Here is a 22944-nt window from a genome sequence, read left to right as displayed (position 1 = left end):
TTTTTTTATAACGTTGTTTATTCATGAATTCTTTAATATATCGAGTTTTGTTTTCAAACATGATATATAGAAAAAAAACGAATATTTTGTCGAATTAATTTCCAAGTTATTACTTTGGCAGACAACATATACCCAACAAAACTAAAATAACACACATTTCATTGGCAGATGTTTGGTACATAGACATACATATATACATATGCACATAGACCCGACATATGTTTTCAACTTACATGAACTAGCGAAGTCAAGCCCAATTACACATCTTCCCAATAAATATACAAACTGAACTCCACATAAAGTTACAGATCATTCATCATGTCATGTATATATACATACCTAACTAGAGCATCGGTCTCGAACTTATGCACCGAGTTCGTCCTCGAGGTACTGATACTCGAAAGCGAAATCATGTTTGATCATCGAGCACCTGCGAATTCGAGATGTGTTACTATGGGAAACACATAAGATGAAATTTGTATAAGAGGTTGGAAAGATCTTTAACCATCCATGTTGCCCATCTTTGTCTACGTTGTAGTCGAAGAATACGTAAGCGCCTTGCTCGTACTCATCGGTTGCGATCTTTGGTTCGTCGTGACGTTGAAACCATGTGTTGAGTTTTTTGTGGAATCTCCAAGCTTGTTTCTTCAGCTCTTTCGCCGCCAAATATTGCTGGTAGGTATTCTGCAGGAAACAACCGTAAAAAAAAAAAATATAAGACTCTCAACACAATACTCGAGGTATCTGAAATCGAACCATGATTACAGTGAAACACTACTTACTGAATGCATGGAACAGATCAAATATCGATAATTTTGCCAAGTTTGATATCCATGATCCGCTTTGCTTTACTATTTGTTCAACCTCGATATCCGGATTTCTTGGATCGGGGTTCATCCCTATGTAAGAGGTGATTTGCAACTCTTTGATAATCTAACTGATTAGTTATGTGCAGGCCGATTTATATATCTATATAGAGTGATGTTAAACTGGTTTCTTTGGATGGAGACAAGATAAAAAATACTTAAACAGAATCTAAGATGTCTTTTAGCATATATATGTCTCTTATTTTCTTTAGAAACTTCTCAACATGTAATTGTTTATCTCAGAATAGGATTTGGACATACATCTGAATTTTGAATTTGATGGGATATCTAAAGGTTCCGAATATTTGTGACTACTGTTATAAGGTGCCCAACATCATTGTCCATTACGGTTATCTAGCACCGGCCGATGGTAGACTACCAGAAACACCCTATTCGTGTACCTGTTGATGGTAAAACGCAAAGAAGAGAGTGTCGTTGCTGAGCCTTTCCCAGAACATCGGGTTGTTAATGATCGGTGCCTGGACTTGAGGATAGCTCGGAGGGGTTGCTGCAGGTCGTCTCTGCGAGAGGGTCAACACAAAAGATTTCATGATGACTCGGTAAATCTGAAATGCTAGTCAGCTTGGTAACTAGTTTAGCAATCTATTATTATTCTAACACTTCAAAAACCTGAAGAACAACGGGCAACATACAGCAGTTATGTGACATGAAAACATATCCTTGTTGGCTAAAAAATTCATTGGTAAGTGCAGTCGCTCACTGGTTGATATTTGTGCTCAGAGATATATTAAGAGAAATTTCGTTACCGGGCTATATTGCCTGGGGCGTTCAGAATCTTTTGGAAGGGGAAGTCGCTTAAGAGCAGCCTCAAGCATCTGATATCTGAATCTTCGGTCATGAATTTCACCAGAGTTGACAGGTGATGCACTTGTGCCATCACCAATTGCACCAAGATCAGCTGCGCTTCTGCGACCAATGGCACCGAGGTTACCTGATACTTGATTCGGCTGTATGGGTTCTCCCGGAGAGAACTCAACAGCTCTAGCAGGCTCAGGGGGCGACACCTTATAAAAAAATCATATAGAATTTTCATCACCAGACCAGAAACTAAAAACAAAACACATTAATTAGAAACCAGAAATGCCAAAAGCAAGGAAGAGGAGAAAGATAATGCGAAAGATGCTTAGGATCACGGAAGCACATACAGGAGAGATAGGTCGAGGTTTTAGATCAGCTTCAATGGTCTTAGAGGCAGGTTCTGGAATTGGATCTTGATGTAAGTTCTGCTGCATCTCCTCATGTTTCAATGTCCCTATATCTGCGTCAACCATCAGTAATATATTTCAATGTTATTCATGGGATCTGATATAGATAGTTTTGAGCATTGCAATGCTATTTAACAATCAAAAGCAGGAGTTTCGACAAGTTTATAAGCTACCTTTGGAGAGGATTTTCATATACTGTATAATATTTCTGAGCATTAAAAAATCACATGTTCTTCATGTCAACAATCATATATCACATTTGAAGAAACTATATGGAAACAGCATCACACCATTGCACCACTAGTTAGAAGTTATGGTATTGGTAAGTTGGAAAGAAAACTTTTTCAGTTTAACTAGCACGAGAAATTTCTTGTTTCACCCGACTGCACAGAAAGAACAAAACAAATCCGAAAAGTATGACAGCACATAGACTGACATTATAAAGAGAGAACATATTTGGTAGTACCTGACATCAGTTGCTGACTAAGTTGTTCTTGCATGAAACTTGACTGCTGTTGGAGACCAATATTATTAGTCAGACCAGATAACTGAACTCTGGATCCTGGACCACCCTGAGGTGTCATGGACGAACCCTGACAAAATTTAACGAAATATGAGAAAAGAAAATGAATCAGTTTGGATGAAAATTCAAAAACTAGGTCAAACGAAAAATTATATATGCTATATGATAAAAAGAAGAACCGACGGAAAAGAGAGTACTTGCTGCAAGAGCGGGTTTTGCTGTTGGGTAGACATTGGCTTACTATTTCCTCCAGTAAGATGAGACATGCCAAGGAGATTACCGTGACTTTGCTGTTGAACTTGCTGTAACCGATGCAAAAATATCTCCTTCTGATCAGGTACTATTTCAGGCCTTCCAGGGAACTGGCCCTGAGATACAGAAACATATTAACACGAGAAAACAGAACTTCTCCATGACTATTCTAGAAAAGTCGCCCCTGTCCAGCTGAAGAAAAGGTAAATATATCCAAAAAAAGCAGAACCGAAGAACACTACATGAAACATAATTATAGTTTGTTTGAAAAACAACGTTGTCAATAAGGAATGCACAAAATGAGAGTCTTACAGAAACAACATACTGTTTCGCTCTGATTTTGGAAGGGACTCCCAGGTCTCCACTGCATCCCAGATATCGTGGAAGGTGAAAAGGCTCTTCCGGCTATAACACTAGCCTCGCTCTGATTAACATCAATCACGCTGGTTACGTCATTGCTTTTGGCGGCATGAGGCAACATCATTCTGTTACTTAGTGGTGACATTGGTGGTTGTCCTGAGGTATTATTACCAAGTCTGCTGTCAATTTCTAAAGTATTTCTTTTAGCGGTTTCAGAGGCCAATGGAACTCCACTATGAGCTCCACCACTAGGACCTCCACCTGGAGATAGAGGGATTGGTGAAGGCGATTGGATGGAGATACTGTTTCTCACAAGGGATGGGGATAATCTCCTACCAGGCAAGCTGGCCACATCTTCTCCCTTAGCTATTGATGGGCTTACAGGAGAAAGGGAATTTACAGAGTTCTCCGTAAATTTTGTTGTCACAGTCAGACTTTGAGAAGGAACATTAACAGATATAGGAGTGGCCTGAGCCTCATTAGCTTGTGAAGCTGCTGCTGTACTAATTTTGGACAGAGGAGTTTTTGGAATTGAGTCAGAATTAACAGTCGAAGCTTTATCTTCAGTCTGCTCCAGGAACGTACTCTGCAGTCGGGTAGAGGTAACAGTGCTCTGAAACAACACAACCACGTAACAATTGAGTCATCTTACTGAGCAATAACAGGAATAGAACGAGAGCACACCAACGTCACCACACTGACCATAAGCTAAAAAAAGTAACGAAGAAAAACTAAGACATCAATGGAAAATGATTTTCATATTCAGGTAAAACTATTAATGTAAGAAATCATCTATCCTGATAATATTTTTCCCAGCAAAGCAAGAGCCTGAGGAAGATTCTTTTTTCTCTCTGTGCAAGAAAGAGGGCAAGGTTAAGCTAGTCATTGACATTCACACTACCCTAGCTTTCTATTCTCATTTGAATTCCAATTGCCAATAGCAGAGTAGCGAAAAGGCACACATACAGGTGTAATAGAAGCTGATGCTGCCAAAGAATTCTTCGAGCTAATTGGTGTACCCTGCCAAGATAAAACACGGCTTAAAAAACAAGTAAGAGAGAGAGAGAGCGAGTACGAGATTCTGAGACAAACAGGATAACTTTACAAAAAAAAAAAACTGATAAACAAGGTACTGAACTGGAAGATGGATTGTAAATCCCTTTACCAGCTGAATGCTAATGTAACAAATAGAACTTTTCAAATGGACCACTCACAGCTTTAGTATAGTTTACCTTGACAAGAGGGCCAGTGGTCACCAAATCTTCAAGAGATTCCACCTTGTCTAACGGCAATGAGCTGTATAGCTCATCAACATCGCTAAATTCATCAAAATCATCCTAGAAAAGCATTATTATGTATTAACAACCTTAAAACATGAAAATGGGAACAATTGCTCAAGTGAGATAATAAGGTATAAAAGAGCATAGAACTCCTCTTCCAGGAGATTCTCAACTTTGTGAAAGCAAATGTTTTAAACAGTCAATAACGTTGGCTCAGAAAACTGAAAAACACAAACCTGATTGCGCTCCACATAGTCGTCCAAAAAATCTTTGATATCATTAACTTGTTCGGGACTCAACTCGTCGTTATCGAGAAGCCTCAAGATCAACTCTAGCTTCATTATATGAGCCTTGTGTCTAGTTATGGATGTCTCCAAATGTGTCTGATGAAGGAAAATAAATTAATTTAAAAAAATCAAAGCCATTTTAGATATCTAAATTTTCTCCTTCATCCTACCAATCTAGGAGGTCTTGTCTTCCCTTTCTTAACAGTCAGTCCTTCAAGTTCTGCTTCAAAACTATCAATCTGTTGCTCCAACTCCCCAACCTGCAGGAATAAAGAGTGTATCAGACTACTATTGATTCCAGTATGAGACAAAACCGAAAAAGTTAATTTGGCTTCTTTAGTAAATTTTACATGCCATACGCCAGCACTAAACATCAACCATACCTAGAACAGTTAACAGACAATTTCCTTGCAATCAGCAAAGCACTCGGATAGCATATAACTCTAAAAGGCAAAGTTCTACCAACTAAGGTCATTCAAGATGACATGGACACTACCGAGCTGACAAAACTTGAAATTAAAACAAGGTTCTCTTTGATTGCTTAAACAAGTGGTTAAGAATCCACTAACAAAAAGGAAAGAGCTTATGTTCTTACCACAGAGTTTAACCATTCTCTTGTCTCGGACTTTGCCTTCTCCTTTGGATCCTGACCAAGAAACGCTTAACAGACATATACGTAGTTCGAATGGAAGAAAATTCTTTCATCGAAAATTAAGCTCCATGCTTTAAGTATTTTCTTCAGCACGACCAATTAAAGGGTGCACACATGAAGGTACGTGATATTGAACAAAAAGACAAGGAACAACGAGAAGAAAAAGATGCATTCCCTAAGTGTTCATCACTTGTTTGAACGTCAAAGAACAGGAATAAAATAAGTAAAACAATAAAACATAATTCATGTCACATGCCTTTGAATTATATGTTGATAAGCAAAAATCCATAGATTGCTTACCGTTTTTGGTTGCTGACCCAAACCCTCTTTAGAGAATGCCTTTGTCTTAGTTTCTTTCTCGCATATTTTAAACCTTTCCATTTCGCGCTCAATAAGTTTGCGGGCATCCACCAGGGCCTGCTCATAGGAAGCACTGACCTGCAGAAAACAGGTCAAACAAAATCAATTATGCCTCCTCTGAGAAAGTCACCATGTCCCGGTAGCGTCATTCAACATCGACATAGTAAAACATGGAGGATGAAAATCAGGTTTGAATAAACACATACGTAATGTTTGTAATAGGATAAAACACGGAATATTGAAGTGACATGAAATGCAGGACCATGTTACTACATAAACCCATTTGCATTGCAGCTATTAACACATTGAACATCCTGAAAGTGAACAACCGTGCCATCAATCAGATCACTTGCAATGACCACCAGCTTTTGCAAATTCATCAGAGAGATCTGAATATTTGATAAGTGTTTTTGTAAATTTGTCTATATATAGATGACCTTATAGAATGACTTAAGAATTTTTTTTTTTAGTTTTGATCAGGTTGTCTGATAACTATGCTAAAAAGTAAAAACTCATTGTTATAGCAGATAAAATAAAAATTTGTACGCAGAATCCTTTTTGCTGAGAAAACGCAAACCAAAAATGTAATATCACAAACACCATGCAAGCAGTAAAAAGAGTTACAAAACAGGATGAGTTACACCTTTTTATCCTTGATCTCGCTTGACTGAATCCATGTTTTGATCTGATCTCTATATCTCTGCAATTTCTTGATCTCCTTCTTCAAATCCGCCTCAAACTTCTCCTTTTGGTTAGCATTATCTGTGTCGTAAACCTAAACAACAAGAAAACCAAGCTCCAATCCTTTACGAAACTGTACTAGACATAAATCAGAAAATCAGCAGAGCCGGTCCAAACATCTAGCCAGTTCTGCATCATATCCTACATTTCAAACAACTTTCCCTTCATTTTCCAAGGTGAAAAACAAGAACACAGACGAGACATAGGATCAGAGCTGAACTACTTCCAGATTTGATCACATAACAAACAAATGATGACCGATTTGAAATCTTCGCATCCTACATAGCGACCCAGAGACGTAGAATTTCACAATTTCCATCCATAATCGAGTAACACAAATGGCAATTTGATTTTCCTATCTCCAATTTTCATTTTTTTCTAGGAAAAGAACAAGTAGAATAAGAAGAAGAATCAGAAATCGGACCTTGTTCCAGATGCTATCGAAGACCTCGACGCCTTCCTGAACCTTCTTGAGGACGCGATCGATCTCTCCTTGAAGCTTTCTGGTAGCTCCCATGGCGGAAGAACCTTCGAGAAGCTAGTATGAGAATCACACAGGACTTCTTCGTGTTTCAAGTGTGAGAATGACGAGAGCGATGGTCTTGAATCTTGATTTGTTCATACAGACAATCGGGACTTCGATATTTTTTTTTTCTGCAACATTATAACGAAAATATACGTATGCGTTACTGTTAGCCCATATCCGGTTCGGTTTCCTTTTCGATTAGGTCGGTACGCTCTGAACTATATTGAAATTGCACCAGGATCCCTGAATTTGATCTCCGCTACGGATATACCCGTATATTATCATTTTTATCTAAAAGTACCCTAAACTATGAATAATTACAATTCACCCCAAAAGTTATTTTGTCCAATGATACCTACGTATTTTAGTAGATCCCAAATAAAACATTGCAAGATGATAGTAAGCGAACAGAAATGAAAATGAGAATCATATATTACAAGAAATGAACAAAGTGGACAAAAGCAACATAGGATTGACTTCATCAGCCAGTGCAAGATTCTCTGACTGTGAGGGCTTCCTTAGAACTGTGGCCCAATGATTGATGTGAAGTTCATTCATGAATTGAGCATCCACAGAGCTCCCATGTTGTCCTTAGCAAGGTAGGTAATTAAAAAAAAAACAATTCTGCCTTGTTATATTGGAAGTTATTCAAAAGTACAGTAATAAAAGGAACATAGGATTGAAGACAAGTTTCACCACCGAAAACATATCCGACCTGCCGGATTCGAACCAGCGACCTAAGGATCTTTCTGCATCGACTACAGTCCTCCGCTCTACCAACTGAGCTAAGGTCGGTATTGTTTTAATTTCTACTTGTCGCTTAATATCTGTCTTATTGCTGACTTAATGTCTTTATTATAGTTTAAGTAACTCTCATTTCCTCCTTGAGCAGCCATATATAGATCGAGCAAGATATGTAAATTTTGAGGGGGAAAAAACATCTTGGCATATGGTTCCTATATATAGAACCTATCACTAAAATACTCCTATAGAGAGTGTCGAAAAGATATCCGACCTGCCGGATTTGAACCAGCGACCTAAGGATTGTTCTGCATCTACTACAGTCCTCCGCTCTGCCAACTGAGCTAAGGTCGGTATTGTTTTCTTCCTGTTTTCTGAACATGTTTTCTACTTAATGACAGTAAGAACGTGCATATATAGGAGAGAAAAAAAGAACGTGCAGAGGAGTTGGAGAACATAATATATTAGGGTTTATCTGCTTCAACTACATTTTTTAGGTCTAAGCTCTAAACAACTAAGCAGAGGTTTTTTTTTTTGATAAAAAACTAAGCAGAGGTTGCCAGGTTGGGTTTGCAACATATTTTTTCCAAATATATATATATATATATATATACAGAGGCGGATCCACTTGAGAATGAGTGGGGGCACTGGCCCCCACTAATTTTTATTTTTTTTAAAATTATTTATAGAATTTAAGAAAAATTCTAAAAAAACACCCTTAATACCCCCACTTAAATTTTGTTTGGACCCCACCGTTTTTCATTTTAAATGTATTTTACGAGATTTAACAAATCAAATCTTATGTCCCATATTTTTTTCCTTTTTTTTCTTGTTTTCCATTTTTTAAGTTGTTATTTTTATCTTTGATCAAACAAAAAATCATTATCAATTGAATAATAATCAAACTAAAACTATAAATAAAAAAATTTAAACATATTTAAAAATTATGATTGTTATTTTAAACAATTTTTTTATTTGATTTTATGTATTTATTATATTTATCAATTTATCTATATATATATTTATATATTTATTTAATTTTTTATTTGATTTATCAGAAAAATCGATAAATTTATTTTAAAATAATTTGGTAATATTATCTTAATATTGTGGTAAAATTTTAACGAGAATACATAATTTTTTATAAATTATCTGATTTATTTTATCAAAAATATATTTAAAATAATTAGAAATTGAATTACATAAATATATTTAAAAAATAAAAAACGTAAAATTCAGTTATCCGATATAAATATTCTTTAGACGATATATTTTTATTAATTTTGTATATTATATATATTACTATTATCGTTATATATAATGGCATTGATTCACCTTGAGTTCAAAAAAATTAACGGCAGAATTCGAAAATTGCATTGGGAAACAAGAACAAAGAACCCTCCCCGATAATAAAATCCTATAAAGGTCGAGAGGACAATGAGATGATTATGTTATCTAACCGTTACCACTCGGTAATTAAGGCTTTGTATAACGAAAGACAATGGTGTTATCTAAGACTATAAATAAAAACATTTCACCACCGAAAAGATATATATCCGACCTGCCGGATTCGAACCAGCGACCTAAGGATTTTTCTGCTTCGACTACAGTCCTCCGCTCTACCAACTGAGCTAAGGTCGGTATTGTTTTGTACTTGTTGCTGATATCTTTGTAATAAAAACGTTGAGATTCGTATTGTAGATCGATAGATTTATAAAATCCAATATTATAATGGTTTTTGTCTTGCTTATTTTTTAACCAAGTAATTACGCAAGATGTTAAGTAAAAAGAATCCCACAATCCTAACTTTAAAAAAAATATATAGAATAATAAGTAAATGTATAAATCGTTGCTAAGGATCCGTTAGGGAAATCACGATGAAGGAACAGATGAAGACTCGGATTGGTGCAGAGGGTCCGCGCGCCCACTAGGGGAATTAAGTTCATCGCAAGAGATTTCCTTGTTTTCAGTTGGTCGTATCTAGAGATAGGATATCGCATTTTCTAAATTCTTTGTTCTAATAATAACTATACACTAAAATATATAACAAGCTTTGGATTAATGGTTATCAACAATCTATAACATGCGTTGCATGAATTACTGTATATTTTAAGGTGTCACGATCAAAGATCTCGTGGCATTTCCGTCTTCGCAACTACCAAAACCTCATCGCCACATGCTCTTAATAAATTACTCAACGCCCTTACTTACGCATATATTGTATCACACAAAGTGTCCGTCTTCGATCACAATAACCCTTATATATCCAAACACAAAGTATTCGGAAAACATTGAAAGTTTTTTTTTCCATTTCCTTCCAATTCCATATATATATATATATATATAGTTCTTAGCCGCAATGGCAAGAAATTCTTCACCTCCTAGTCTCCGATGCCTCGTTCTAGGCTTATTTCTCGTCACGTTGCGAAATTTCGTCGAGGAAGTAGAAGCGGCTCGGGCCTTTTTCGTGTTCGGGGATTCCATCGTGGACAACGGCAACAATGATTACTTGGCCACGACGGCTCGGGCGGATAGACCGCCTTACGGCATTGACTATCCTCCCGGCCCGACTGGCCGCTTCTCCAACGGGCTAAACATCCCTGATTTCATCAGTTTCGTATCACACTCTTTGCTCTAATTCCTTTATACACGCACATATATATATATATATATATATGCATTAGTGTATACTATTATTATGTAACAATATGTCTTGGAGCTTAGGAATTTCTAAGACTAGATCCGTTGATGGAGTATGTATAGTTTTGATGATCTTTATGTGGTCCTAGTTCTCTTTATTGCTTCTTGGTCTGTTTTGTACATTATGACACTTGGATATAATAATTGATATATATTGATATTAGGAAAAGACTCCATAAAATTAATAAAATATAGGAAAAGACAGGATAATGCATGATGCTAAAATTAATAAATCGAGCGTTGAATTCTATAGAAATGGCAATGTACTAATGTGTATATATATTTAACCTTTTGCATAAGTTACATTATAGTCTACCTTCATCGGTTATATCTTCCCGTCCATGGCCCGGTTTACAAACCCGGTTTAGCTGACGTACCATGTTCTAACGTTTTGTTACATGTAGTTTTCGATAATGAGACATTTTTGAAACTTTGTGAAGGCCAAGAACTTGGATCGGAGCCAACGTTGCCGTACTTGAGCCCGGAACTCACGGGCGAGAGGCTTCTCGTCGGAGCGAATTTCGCTTCTGCCGGAATCGGCATCCTTAACGACACCGGCATTCAATTCGTAAGCAGTTATTTCGATATACTGCTACTCTTTTATTATATATTCGAGATGAAAATGTTGATCAAAAGAAGAGAGATGGGCTATAATCTGCTAAACCGGACATAACCAAGTGAAATTGCGAGTAAAACTGATTTAAACCGAGATTGACAGGTGAGCATAATAAGGATGTACCAACAGTTCGAGTACTTCGAGCAATACCAAAGGAGAGTGAGCGCGCTGATCGGAGAGGAGCAGACGCATCGGCTCGTCGCCGGATCCCTCGTCCTCATCTGCGTCGGCGGCAACGATTTCGTCAACAACTACTTCTTGGTTCCATATTCTCTCAGATCTCAACAGTTCTCGATCCCCGACTACGTTGTTTATCTTCTCTCTGAATACAGAAAGATCCTCATTGTAAGTGTACTGAATTACGAATCAAATAGCATACGACGAGCCGAGTCTGACATAAAAATCAAATGATTATAATTATCTTAAAATCAAAAAATTCGGGTATAACCAAATCGAATCTAATAAAAAAACTGAAAAGTTATATTTTTTTAAAGCATATTTCCCATTTAATTTCCAGCAAAAAAAAAACTCAAAACAAACCGAATTCAATATAAAAATTAAATATTTATATTTTTTTTTCTAAAAGCGTAATATAATCGAACCGAAATATCTGAATAACGGACCATTAGGGTTTCTTGTGATTCAAACAAACCCTGTTTTTTTTTTTGTTAATGAAAAAAACAGAGACTGTATGAGTTGGGAGCGAGGAGGATTCTGGTGCTGGGGACAGGGCCAATAGGGTGTGTGCCGGCACAGCTTGCTCAACGCAGCCGCAACGGAGAGTGCGTGGCCGAGACCCAACGAGCCGCTGCGTTATACAATCCACAGCTCAGCCAGATGCTTCAGGATCTCAACAGCCAGCTCGGTGACAATGTTTTCATCTCCGGTAACATTAACGACATGCAGGACGATTTCATCACTAACCCTTCTGCCTTTGGTATACCCATCTCTCCCTCTATTTCATTAATTTTGATAAAGAAAGAAGATTTATAACATGAAAACATACATTTTTGTAGGGTTTGAGGATTCGAAAACGGCGTGTTGCGGGCAAGGACGGTACAACGGGGTGGGGCTATGCACCGCGGTATCGAACTTGTGTCCGAACCGGGATGTGTACGCGTGGTGGGACCCGTACCATCCGACGGAGAGGGCCAACGGAATCATAGTCAGGAGGATCATGACCGGATCCACCAAGTACATGAACCCTATGAACCTCAGCACCGTTATTGCCCTCGACTCCAAGATCTAGTTTCTTGAATCGGCGCGTTAGCTGCAATCGCCCTGTCAGAGTATAGTGTCATTGTTGATTATATATGAGTATCATGAAACGTCATCGTATCGATGTTTTTATTTTAACTACATTGTGATCTTCTGAGATGTATGTACGAACATGAACAAGAGTGGTTTTGTGTATGTGAGTGTTTTTTTATTTATCTGCATCACCCTTGCAATTCATTACCCTGAATTCAAAACAAAATAGTCATAATGATGCGAAAATAAATCAAACCGAAATGATTCCGAACCGTATATGCGAAGTTCCGAAGATTCGAATCCGAATCAACCCCCGCCATTATTGGCTCTTATGGCTGCATCGCCCCCCAGGTACGTTGCTTCGTCCCTCGATCAAATCCGGATCTGCGTTTTTCATCAAAGAGGAACTCAGTTAGGCAAGACCCTGAAACTTGTTCTTGTTTTGCAGAATATGCATACACCATGAACATCACACAGAAAAGTCTGACATCTACTGTTATTGTTATGGCGCAGTTCTCATCGGGAAAAACGCCGTCAGTTCAACCACTAGATCAAGGAGGGGATTTAGCGAATCGGGTCGGGAATTACACAAGAAGATACACATTTTCATCGGTAATACTCCGTGCACGGTTAAACATAGATGGGAGAGTTGTCTTGATGCTTATCGAGTCCAAGAGACGGGAAGGACAGTTTTTCACTTCACCAACTCATGGATACAGATTGTAGTAGAATCGCGTTACCTGATTCATAGAGGAAATAAAAGTTAAGAAATCTTACATATATTTTTGCTTCTCTCTTTACCAAATGATTCATCTTTGTATAGTCTACCTGTCATGAAAGATAAGCTATGCAAACTCTTTATACAGCAATATCTAAAGATATGAAATACCTTCTTACTAGCCTCAGATCCAAGACACTTACGCCAAAATCCGATCAGGTTTGCAGCAAGAATAAGAGCAAACTTCCAGTTCTTGCCTCACTGCCCTGAACTGAAAGACTTCTGTCATTCTCCTCGTCAGCTATGTCTGATTTTCATCTCTCTGTTTGAATATGGGTTTCTGCCAAGAAAGACGGGGATAACACCTTCAATAAACATCAACCCAGCTGCAACCCGGGGTCTTGTGAAGCCTTATTTTCTTCTGGGTCATTCTGATATTCGCTGCATCTTCCCATCTCTCGGCAGCCGAATAGGCGTTGGACAGAAGAACGAAGCTTCCCGTTCCTTCGTGTCCGAGATTCTGCACCTTCTTTGACACTTCATTACCGAGTTCAACATTCCTGTACGTCCTACAAGCAGCAAGAAGGGCACCCCATACACGATTGTCAGGCACAAATGGCATCATGTTGACCAAATCATAGGCTTCATACAAGTGTCCAGCACGGGCTAGAAGGTCGGTCATGCAAATATAGTGGTCGATCCGGGGAACGATGTTGAAATCTCGAGTCATGGAGCTGAACAAGTGTTTCCCTTCATCCACAAGCCCTGAATGACTGCAAGCAGACAACAGAACAAGGAAAGTCACGTCATCTGGGCTCAGACCAGAAGTGACCCGCAAGTTATCGAACAGAAACAGAGCTTCTTCACCAAGCCCATGAATCCCATATCCAAACATCATCGTATTCCATGAAACTATATCCCTCTTATGCATCCCATCAAACACCTTCCTGGCCATATGAGGTTTTCCGCATTTTGAGTACATATCAACCAGAGCATTACAAATGGCCGTATCAGCTGTGAAACCATTAACAGTACAATATCCATGGCAACAAGAACCATGTAAGGAAACAGCCAAGTGAGAGCAAGCAGGTAAAACGCCAAGCATCGTTGCTACACTTGGCTGAATTCCAGATGACTTCATATCGCGAAAAAATAGTAAACTTTCCTCTGCCCGACAATTTTCCATGCACCCAGAGATAACAGCATTATAGGAAACAACATCTTTCAAGACAATCTCACCGAAAAACCTAACAGCATCACCTGGAACTCCACACTTAGCGTAAAATGAAACTATAGTATTGCCTACCATCAAGTCTAAGCTAAAGCCTGTTTTAATTGCATAGCAGTGTAAGCATCTCCCTCCAGTCAGATCTGCGAAAACCGCACAACCCCTAAGAATAAGCCCAATAGCCACTGGTGTCATTACTGAGACATCTGCATCAACCAACATCTCAAAGAATAGTCCCTTTGCTTCAGACATCATTCCATTTTCGACATAGCCTCCAATCATAGCACACCATGTCACCTCATTCTTTAGATAGTCTGAATAAAAAACCCTTCTCGCATATATTATACACTTGCTTTTGGCATACATATCTAATATCCCCGTTCTAACAGCTAAATCATCACTAAAACCCATTCTTGTACAATACGCATGAACTGCTTTCCCTTCCCTAAATGCACCAGCCACTCCTAGAGCAGGATATAGGCCAACAATGGTGGATAAATTTGGTCTGAACCCACTCCTCTGCATATCCACAAATAATCTCATGGCTTCAGTAAAACGCCCATGCAAAGAAAACCCGGAAATCATTGCATTCCACACGACCACATCTCTCTTCGGCATTTCATCAAACACCTTCATTGCCATATCAAATTCTCCACATTTGGCGTACAAATCGAGCAGAGCAGTAGAAACGTACAAATCGGCGCTAAAGTTGCTATCTTTCACATGACTATAGATCAGTTTACCATCTTCAATGGCTCGCAGACCTGCGCATGCCTTCAGAGCAAAAGGGTAGGTAAATTTAGTGGGCCTAACACCGGAATCGAGCATGTCGTAGTACAAATCCAGTGCCTCTTCCGAGTGACCATTCGAAGCATAGGCTCTGATCATCAGGTCCCACGTAATAGGATTCTGTCTTGGTTGAGGAATTTCTTCGAACACACGGCGAGCGAATTCTACTTCGTTGCATGATGCGTAGAGGCATGTTAACCTCTCAAACACGGTAGGGTTGTTCAGATCAAGTGAGCGTTTCAGAAGCTGCTGGTGGATGATCTTGCCTTGGATCAGGTTTCTTGATCGAACACAGGACTCAAGAATTTGCAGTAACATTGTTCTTCCTCTCCTTTGATCTCTCTGAACATAGCTGATACGTGTTGAAACACACACACATACACGTACATATATATACCTTTGGATTGGGCTCGTGGGTTTTTTGTCTAAACTATGGAGCCGGATGTCTGGTCTGGTTTTCAGACAACTTCACACAAACCTGATCCAAAAAGTCAAGAATATATATATCTTGGCCAATGAATATTTATAGGAAAAATTTACAAAATATGACAAATAAAATGTGACATTGTGATCAGTAGCTACTCTTTCTTCAAGTTTTTTTTCCTGGAATTTCTAGTTAACCTGCTGTTGAGAAACAAGAACAAGAAGACCCTGAGGACCAACCAAGATCTCATTGAGGAAACTGAGGAGCCCGAACCAGACCACCGGGGTTACGTCCACACCTGCGAGCGGCGGAATCAGTTTCCGGGTCTGCACAAGGATCGGCTCTGTGGGAGCGTATGCTATAACATAAGGGAACTTCTCGAGAGGAAGCTTTGGATACCAAGACATGACAATTCTCAATATGAACAGGAACCCGAAGGCTGATAAGGCGGGACCCAAGAAGGCAATTGCCAGTTTCGCTGTTCCAGGATCCAAATCTGCTAGAAAGATGTTATGCAAGTGATCCAACATGGGTTGTGACGCTGTGACCATTACTGGGTTCGTCTGTTCTAAAAGGACAGGACTGTTGGAGATGCTGGATGAGATGCTAATGTCTGATGGCATGTGACTGAATGAGGCTGAAACTATGGGAAGATTTGAAAAGCATCCTTGGTTTGTTCGTGCTGAGGGCCGGGATCTTCCCTGGGAATATCAAATAGAGATAACAATAAACCGTTCATTATCCTTTCAAAGGTAATGGAGAATTGGTTCTCATACGTGCATCAACAATAGATTATAGGGCTTAAATACAAAAAGGATTTAAGCTTTGCTATATATCCAAGGACCCATACGAAAGTTCAACAAACTAGTTGAACATGCCCTTGGATTGATTTGCTCGAATCCAAGGATGGACCCATATAGCCATAGCTTCCGTTTTCACCGTGGAATTCGGCATGTTTTTACCACACAATCAGACATAATTTGCTGTCCGATCTCTGATAAAAACAGCCCTGAAACGTGCCCTTGGATGGATGTTACTGTCCGATCTCTGGTAAAAACGAAAGCTATGGCCAGCATTATGTCTGATCGTATGGTAGATCCATTAAACAAACAGTGGTATCGCCAATGAATTTAACCAGTTTCTTCCTCGTCCAACTATGCCTTTACCATCGGTCAAGTCTCCATGAACAAAGCAAGGTCCACAAGAAGCAAATACATCTTTTCTTGAAATCCCACGACTAAAACAAGAATCTTGAAAACTCTATGAATTCTAACACTGTTCGATCTTTCGGGCCAGAAGAAATCCAATTACGGGCCAAAGAAGCATAAAATTTGATTATTCTGAAGAAAGTCTTCGCAAATTGAATCATGGTTCGAACGGCTAAGGATAACAGGGACAGGGAAAACTTACAGAGATTCTGGAATTGCCTCTTTTGTGCACGAGAAGTAGCCCTCCTGCAGAAAAACAACCAAGAACCGAATAACAGAGAAGGGGAAAGGAAAAGGGATTTTCTCGAGAAACAAACAGAAGGAGAGAGAAAATTCACGAGAAGGGTAATGTATACCTTGGGCATGAGCATGGGTGAGAAGGTGACATGAAGTTGCCATTTGCAGCAACATGCTGAAGGAGCCACTGAGGAAGAAAGTTATCTATCTCATAAAATTGGTGTGACGACGACGACGCCGTGAAAGCCCCTCTTTGTAAGAGAAGGTTACCATTTTTTCATAATAAAAAAATTAGTTTAATTATCAGACGGTCTTTTCTCCGTATCATGTCAAATATCCACTTGGACAGTCAAGATATTCTCCACTTAAAATCAACGGTCCAGATCTTTTCAAATTTCTCTATTTATATGACTCTTTGGTCTTCCCAGGAGAATTTCTTTGAAACAAGAAACACACTCACGCCTGAGGAAAGACCCTGATTTCTGCGCAATTCTTCGTTCGCTCTCTCGAAGAGGGAGGAGGAATTGTAAGAGCTCGACGGAGTGAAAAACAAGGTTAGGGTTTTGTTAATCGAAGAGTCGTTGTCCAGATTCGAGGTTTTCTGTCCGAAATTCTTTCTAATCTTGGGAGTTTTGTCGGATCAGCTGTGGAATTGTGGGGTTCTCGCTCGAGATCAGGACTCCATGCAGAATGATTTCGGGCTTTCTTGGGCTCCATTCGTCTCGGTTCCATCGTCTTCTTCTTCCTCGACATCTCTCGCGCTGCAAGAATTTCAGCGCCATGATTCTCGTTGAAGGTCTAGTCTTATAATCTTTATACGAAGATCGCTGTCTTTTATTTCTCTTATGGAGGTTTCTTGTGTCTTGCCGCTCATGGTCGCAGTTGACGAGGATGCTCGTCTTGTTCTTGCACACCAGCTTTACCAAACTGGAAAGTTTAGCCTTGTGCAAGAACACTGGTATGCTATTTATGAGAGGAACCCTCTTCGCACTGATAATCTCCTCCTTCTGGGCGCAATCTATTACCTGGTCTTCCTTTTGAGTTTTGTCGGTTAAACTCCTTGGATCTTTCTTTACTTACCCAACTGTTTTCATGTTTCAGTTGCGTGATTATGATATGTGCATTGCCAAGAATGAAGAAGCCCTTAGTATTCAGCCTCGGCACGCCGAGTGTTATGGAAATATGGCCAATGCTTATAGGGTAATCTCTAGTTTCCATCTTTGCGGTAGATCTTTTCTACTGGAAAATTTCCAAGTGAATTTGCAGTAAATCCTTCCTACTGATTTTTTTTTTTAATCTTTTTGATGTATACAGGAAAAGGGTGAATATGACCTTGCAATATGTTACTATATGATTGCTATTGAGGTCTGTTTCCTTATTTCCTCAAAGGCTTCTTATTCTGTAGTATGCATTTACCAATTCCCTGAATTCCTATTTTCTGCTTGAATTTTCATGGCTTCGACCAAACTTTGCTGAGGCATGGTCGAATCTGGCTGGTGCTTACTTGAGAAAAGCAAGCCTGGACGAGCACAGTGTTCCCGTCAAGCGCGTACATTGAATTCTCACTTGGTGCTTTTCATGATATTTCTTCAAAAAAAAAAATTTCAATCATACGGATTATTTGATCTTCCAATTTGATCTTGCTTGTCAAGCAAAAAGGTAAAAGTGGAAACTTGGATTTTTTTTTTTGTTCAGGAATAGAATGTGAAGTGCCCATTTCTTCATGGCTCATTCTCCTTACATGATTTTTATTTTGAATCTCACAGGCTGATGCTCCTATTAATAGCTGTGAGGCATGGGAATTGTTTGAAGGTAAAAGGATTGATCCAAGAGGTAAATTTTTTTATTGGTTTTCTTGACTACTCTTTATCCGGTTTGTAGTAATTTGTAATTGCTGTGAGTTGATTGTCAGAACGTTAGCCTTCAAATTATGTAACTATATATTCGGTATCACATTTAATTGGATATCCATTGCATGATTATCTAGAACCATATTCAGTTCATGGGGCATGGCCTTCCTCTACGCTGTGATGTTTATGCGTGTTTTTGCCTTTGCATCCTATGGTAATAGAAACTTAATTGAGAGGCCATAAGAATTTGAAGTTTTGGAAATCAAATTTTGATCAGGCATGCAAATATTATGCCGAGACACTGCAGTCTCAACCCACCTGTGCTCTTACTTGGTCAGAGCTTGCTGTTATGTCCATGGGTGTCGGGGATCTCACCAGGGCACTCCAATATTTCACGATGATTTAAATTCTCCAATGATTCGGTTATCCGAGGATTAGGAAAGATATTTACTCAATCTATCTTTTTTTGTATTCGGCTTGATCGCTTGTCAATTGGTTTGGGTTACAACGGGTTGTTTCTGCTTTTCAGGAAGCTGTAAGACTTGAACCCACTTTCCATGATGCACATTTGAACATGGGGCATGTTTATAAGGTGCGTAAACATGGTTATTCAGATGATGATTTTGGTAGGAGGTGCTGTCTAGGTTCTAACCACCACATCTTAGGACAACATTTTCGCATGTCTTCCTTTTACAGGCCCTTGGAATGTCTCAAGAGGCAGTAAATTGTTATCAACGCGTTATTTCAAGCCCGTCCCAGTTCTGCGTCGGCATACGGTGAGTGTTGTTTCCCTTTGCAGAAAGTTTAAATTGGCAATTGTTGCTGTGATTATTATTATTATTATTATTATCTTATCTGTACAACAGAAATTCCATTAGGACAGTTAACAAAGGTCAAATATATAATATTTTTTTGGTCATTACATCATTTCTTTTAACTCGTACCTACGTGGCTTGATTATGCAGCTAACTTGGCCAACCTCTATTACGACCGAGGCCAATTAGATTTGGCGGTACTCCATTACCAGCAAGCCATTACCCGTGACCCAAAATGTGTCGAGAGTTACAATAACTTGGTTAGTTATGCTCTTTTATTTTCCATATCTTTGGCATTGATTTAAAGCTACAAAAAATTGCTGATTGTGTTTATGTTATTTGTTTCTATTACGTCCTAAATTCAAAGGGTAATGGGTTGAAGAATGGGGGAAGGACCAATGAAGCGATCCAATGCTATAATATATGCTGGTTAATATCTTATGGTTGAAAATCCTTTTAGTTACGGGTGATTATTATTATCTTATGTGATTTCTGTCTTTTCTGTTTGCAGTAATGCCTTGTGTTGCTGTAAGCACTTACTAATCTCGGGAACATATACATGGAATGGTAAGAAATTATAGTTTCGAGATCATTTTGTTCCGAAATTCTGTTTCGGAACTCGTGGGAATATGCTTAAGCAAAATCTGAACTTGCAGGAATATGACCGGTGTTGCGGCTTCATACTAGACGGCAACCTTGGCAGTTACTACAGGACTCTCGGCTCCTTTCAGTAACCTTGCGATGATCTATACACAACAGGTGATGATCTGCTCTGGCATTACTCTGTATATATCGGGTGTAATTCTCGTATGCATTCATTGATTAAACTCTTGCCATATTCCTAAGCAACCCTTTTCTTTTTAAATATTTTCATGCATAGAAATTATGCCGATGCCATATCATGTTGGCAGCCAACGCGCTCGTAAGCAGGGGAAATACTTACACAGAGATTGGTAGAGTGAATGAAGCAATCCAAGATTACAGCCATGCGATAAATGTCCGCCCTGCAATGCCCGAAGCACATGCGAACTTGGCTTCGGCATACAAGGACATGTAATCTTTTCTCCACGTTTCTCTGTTGCTCTTCTTTCTGGAAACGGAAACGTTCTATTACGGTTTTCTAGTTTCCTAGAAGTCTCTGTTGGAAGTTTTATTAACTTCCCATTATGTTAATGGTCTAACATTTCCTCCATGTTGTGTTAACTGCATGATAACCACCCCAATAGCAGTTTTTTCTGATGGAGAAAAAACAATAAATAGGGGTAACGTATTTGGTCCCTAAACCAAGCAAAACAGATAGATATACACCATCAGTATTGTATTGCTAAAGGTTTAGAAGCACCAAATATTCAGATTTCAACTCAACCATTTTCAATGGCTGGAGGTATGTGTTCGATTCAGAATTTATTTCCGCATACATGATCTGATGTATTAAAATTGTTTACATAGAGATCATGATTTAAGATGAGTTTAAAGAATTTTAAACTTACATTTGGTATCAGAGCCTGGTTTATCCTCTGCTTTGAATATAATTTTGGTTATGAAATCTGAAATGTTACAGAAAATCTAACTTATTCGATGTATTACTGAATTTTGAAATCAAAATTTTTTGTTTATGAAATACATCATTGAATCTGTGCATAAGTTTTTAAGTTTTTAAGAAGAAGAAAAAAAAAACTCTGTATTACCTCCATGTTTTGTTTTTGTGATTTTGGTATCTGCCTTTGTTGTAACTGTCTCCAAAGGGATTCTGGTTCACATTGGTGACTGGATCTTCAGAATAAAGTCACGGAGACCATTGTCGGCAATGATCGTGTCCATGATGAAGCCAACCGACGGAGCTTGTTGATCCATACCCTCTCGGATTAGGGTTTTGGAGAGCACCGTCGACTTGGTGGATGTGGTGATTACGAAACTGTCATAATTCCTCTGTTCCCAGTTTGGTGTAAGCGACGGTATTTTTGAAAGAAATTTCGGTTGTCGTTTAAAAAAAAAAAAAAAAAGGGACAGAGGAAGAAGACGGGGCCGAACGGCTGAACAGGAGATAATGCGCAAAATCAAAACTTTTAGGGTTTCTTTCGTTGTGTGTAATATTAGAGTAATAAATATAAATAATCTGCATAAAGTGGATTCGATCCCGAAAACGCATGCATGTGCACAGAGCCACTAGGCTAAGAAACTATTTTATATTATTGTTTCATTGTATTAGTACTATAAATTGAATAAATAAGGGAAAAGAATATGGGGTTAGGTTCGAACCTAGAACCTTGGCATAGTGTATGGAAAGGCACGGCCACTGGGCTAAGCCTGTTTCTCAATGTTTCGTTGTCTTTATTTAATATATGTCTTGTGATCTGTATAATTTATCCTAATTAGAATTTTGCCACAGCATCTCTAATTAGAATAAAATTATACATAAATTTTGATTTTGGATCATATTTAGTTAAAGACATTGATTGTAATTAATCACATCGATATAATAAAATTTATCCCACAGGAAAATACATAAATTTTGATTTTGGATCATATTTAGTTAAAGACATTGATTGTAATTAATCACATCGATATAATAAAATTTATCCCACAGGAAATTTTATTATATTTATGTAATTAATTAGGGTGGAAAGTCGATTATGTTTCTTAATTTGCCCACAGGGATTGAGAAACGAATATAATCCGATGGTTTCATCATTAAGCTAAATGAATCTATTTGAATTAGAAACTTAGCCCACAGGCAGTTTTTATGTCATATGATTCATATTGTTGATGTTTTTACATTGGTAAAACGTCACATAAAGTTGCCTTAATTTTATTAACATAAGCATATATATTGATCTGTTTTGTGCAGTTTTTCAACCTGTGAATGTCTCTGACATGAAATGCGATATTCCCGAGCTCAAAGGGGATAACTATAAGGTGTGGAAGGAAAGAATCCTGCTTCATTTGGGGTGGATGGACATTGACTATGCTATTCAGAAAGATGAACCGCCTCCGATTACTGAGGAGAGTGCGTCTGAGGAGATTGAACTTTATGAAAGGTGTGAGCGATCTAATCGCCTCAGCGTTATGTTCATAAAGACAAACATCTCGTCTGGCATTCGGGGTTCGATCGAGCAGTATGACAATGTCCGTATGCTGCTGAAGGCTATTGATGAACAATTTGAGTCTTCAGATAAGGCGTTGGCGAGCACCCTGATTATGAAGTTTTCCACTTTGAGGCTCACCAGTACCAAAGGAGTGCGTGATCACATCATGCAAATGAGGGATTTAGCGGCCCAACTCAAAACACTTGAG

General features: G+C 38.6%; 4 protein-coding genes, 2 long non-coding RNA genes and 3 other non-coding genes across 16 annotated transcripts; 2 read left to right on the top strand and 7 right to left on the bottom strand.

Moving 5' to 3' along the window:
* Positions 1-138: 138 nt before the first annotated feature.
* LOC104805989 (general negative regulator of transcription subunit 3-like) lies at positions 139-7200 on the bottom strand. Its single transcript, XM_010530705.2, has 16 exons — positions 6972-7200; positions 6450-6581; positions 5747-5884; positions 5390-5440; positions 4965-5054; positions 4744-4890; positions 4460-4564; positions 4194-4247; positions 3193-3840; positions 2813-2983; positions 2559-2685; positions 2033-2145; positions 1634-1891; positions 1268-1387; positions 506-684; positions 139-430 (listed from the first exon to the last, which is right to left on the bottom strand). The coding sequence occupies exons 1-16, from the start codon at positions 7062-7064 to the stop codon at positions 364-366; spliced, it is 2493 nt and encodes an 830-aa protein (XP_010529007.1). The 5' UTR covers positions 7065-7200; the 3' UTR covers positions 139-363.
* Positions 7201-7782: 582 nt separating this feature from the next.
* Positions 7783-7868, bottom strand: TRNAY-GUA. Its single transcript is given in 2 exon segments — positions 7783-7818; positions 7832-7868. It is a non-coding gene; the product is annotated as a tRNA-Tyr (tRNA).
* Positions 7869-8082: 214 nt separating this feature from the next.
* Positions 8083-8168, bottom strand: TRNAY-GUA. Its single transcript is given in 2 exon segments — positions 8083-8118; positions 8132-8168. It is a non-coding gene; the product is annotated as a tRNA-Tyr (tRNA).
* A 1201-nt stretch (positions 8169-9369) lies between these two features.
* On the bottom strand, positions 9370-9455 carry TRNAY-GUA. The gene is given in 2 exon segments: positions 9370-9405; positions 9419-9455. It is a non-coding gene; the product is annotated as a tRNA-Tyr (tRNA).
* Positions 9456-10064: 609 nt separating this feature from the next.
* Positions 10065-12543, top strand: LOC104805740 (GDSL esterase/lipase LTL1-like). The gene is made up of 5 exons (XM_010530404.2): positions 10065-10426; positions 10955-11082; positions 11233-11475; positions 11815-12067; positions 12147-12543. The coding sequence occupies exons 1-5, from the start codon at positions 10174-10176 to the stop codon at positions 12377-12379; spliced, it is 1110 nt and encodes a 369-aa protein (XP_010528706.1). The 5' UTR covers positions 10065-10173; the 3' UTR covers positions 12380-12543.
* A 119-nt stretch (positions 12544-12662) lies between these two features.
* On the bottom strand, positions 12663-15503 carry LOC104805739 (pentatricopeptide repeat-containing protein At3g16610). Of its 6 annotated transcripts, none has more exons than XM_010530398.2 (3): positions 13271-15503; positions 12870-13121; positions 12663-12765 (listed from the first exon to the last, which is right to left on the bottom strand). In XM_010530398.2, exon 1 carries the CDS (start codon positions 15432-15434, stop codon positions 13467-13469), a length of 1968 nt encoding a protein of 655 aa, XP_010528700.1. In that variant the 5' UTR covers positions 15435-15503; the 3' UTR covers positions 12663-12765; positions 12870-13121; positions 13271-13466. The 6 variants fall into 6 exon arrangements, with proteins under 6 accessions (XP_010528700.1, XP_010528701.1, XP_010528705.1 ...); XM_010530399.2 differs by having other exon boundaries at positions 12970-13121; XM_010530403.2 differs by lacking the exon at positions 12870-13121 and adding an exon at positions 13159-13209 and having other exon boundaries at positions 13303-15503.
* A 113-nt stretch (positions 15504-15616) lies between these two features.
* Positions 15617-17228, bottom strand: LOC104805738 (protein COFACTOR ASSEMBLY OF COMPLEX C SUBUNIT B CCB3, chloroplastic). Its single transcript, XM_010530396.1, has 3 exons — positions 17105-17228; positions 16951-16994; positions 15617-16241 (listed from the first exon to the last, which is right to left on the bottom strand). Exons 1-3 carry the CDS (start codon positions 17157-17159, stop codon positions 15729-15731), a joined length of 612 nt encoding a protein of 203 aa, XP_010528698.1. The 5' UTR covers positions 17160-17228; the 3' UTR covers positions 15617-15728.
* Positions 17229-17428: 200 nt separating this feature from the next.
* LOC104805988 lies at positions 17429-22673 on the top strand. Of its 3 annotated transcripts, none has more exons than XR_002023798.1 (13): positions 17429-17539; positions 17630-17781; positions 17868-17943; positions 18087-18185; positions 18300-18644; positions 18752-18818; positions 19365-19427; positions 19532-19611; positions 19801-19910; positions 20162-20217; positions 20307-20409; positions 20531-21034; positions 22499-22673. It is a non-coding gene; the product is annotated as an uncharacterized LOC104805988 (long non-coding RNA). The 3 variants fall into 3 exon arrangements; XR_002023800.1 differs by lacking the exon at positions 22499-22673 and adding an exon at positions 20018-20079 and having other exon boundaries at positions 20531-21030; XR_002023799.1 differs by lacking the exons at positions 17868-17943; positions 22499-22673 and having other exon boundaries at positions 20531-21030.
* On the bottom strand, positions 20844-21720 carry LOC109116339. Its single transcript, XR_002023801.1, has 3 exons — positions 21339-21720; positions 21141-21197; positions 20844-20928 (listed from the first exon to the last, which is right to left on the bottom strand). It is a non-coding gene; the product is annotated as an uncharacterized LOC109116339 (long non-coding RNA).
* Positions 22674-22944: the final 271 nt, after the last annotated feature.

Source organism: Tarenaya hassleriana, unplaced genomic scaffold (assembly GCF_000463585.1).
Source record: "Tarenaya hassleriana unplaced genomic scaffold, ASM46358v1 Cleome11, whole genome shotgun sequence".
In the NCBI taxonomy this organism is placed as follows: Eukaryota; Viridiplantae; Streptophyta; class Magnoliopsida; order Brassicales; family Cleomaceae; genus Tarenaya; species Tarenaya hassleriana.
Note: the sequence above shows the minus strand (reverse complement) of the source record. Positions and strands in the feature narration are given on the sequence as shown.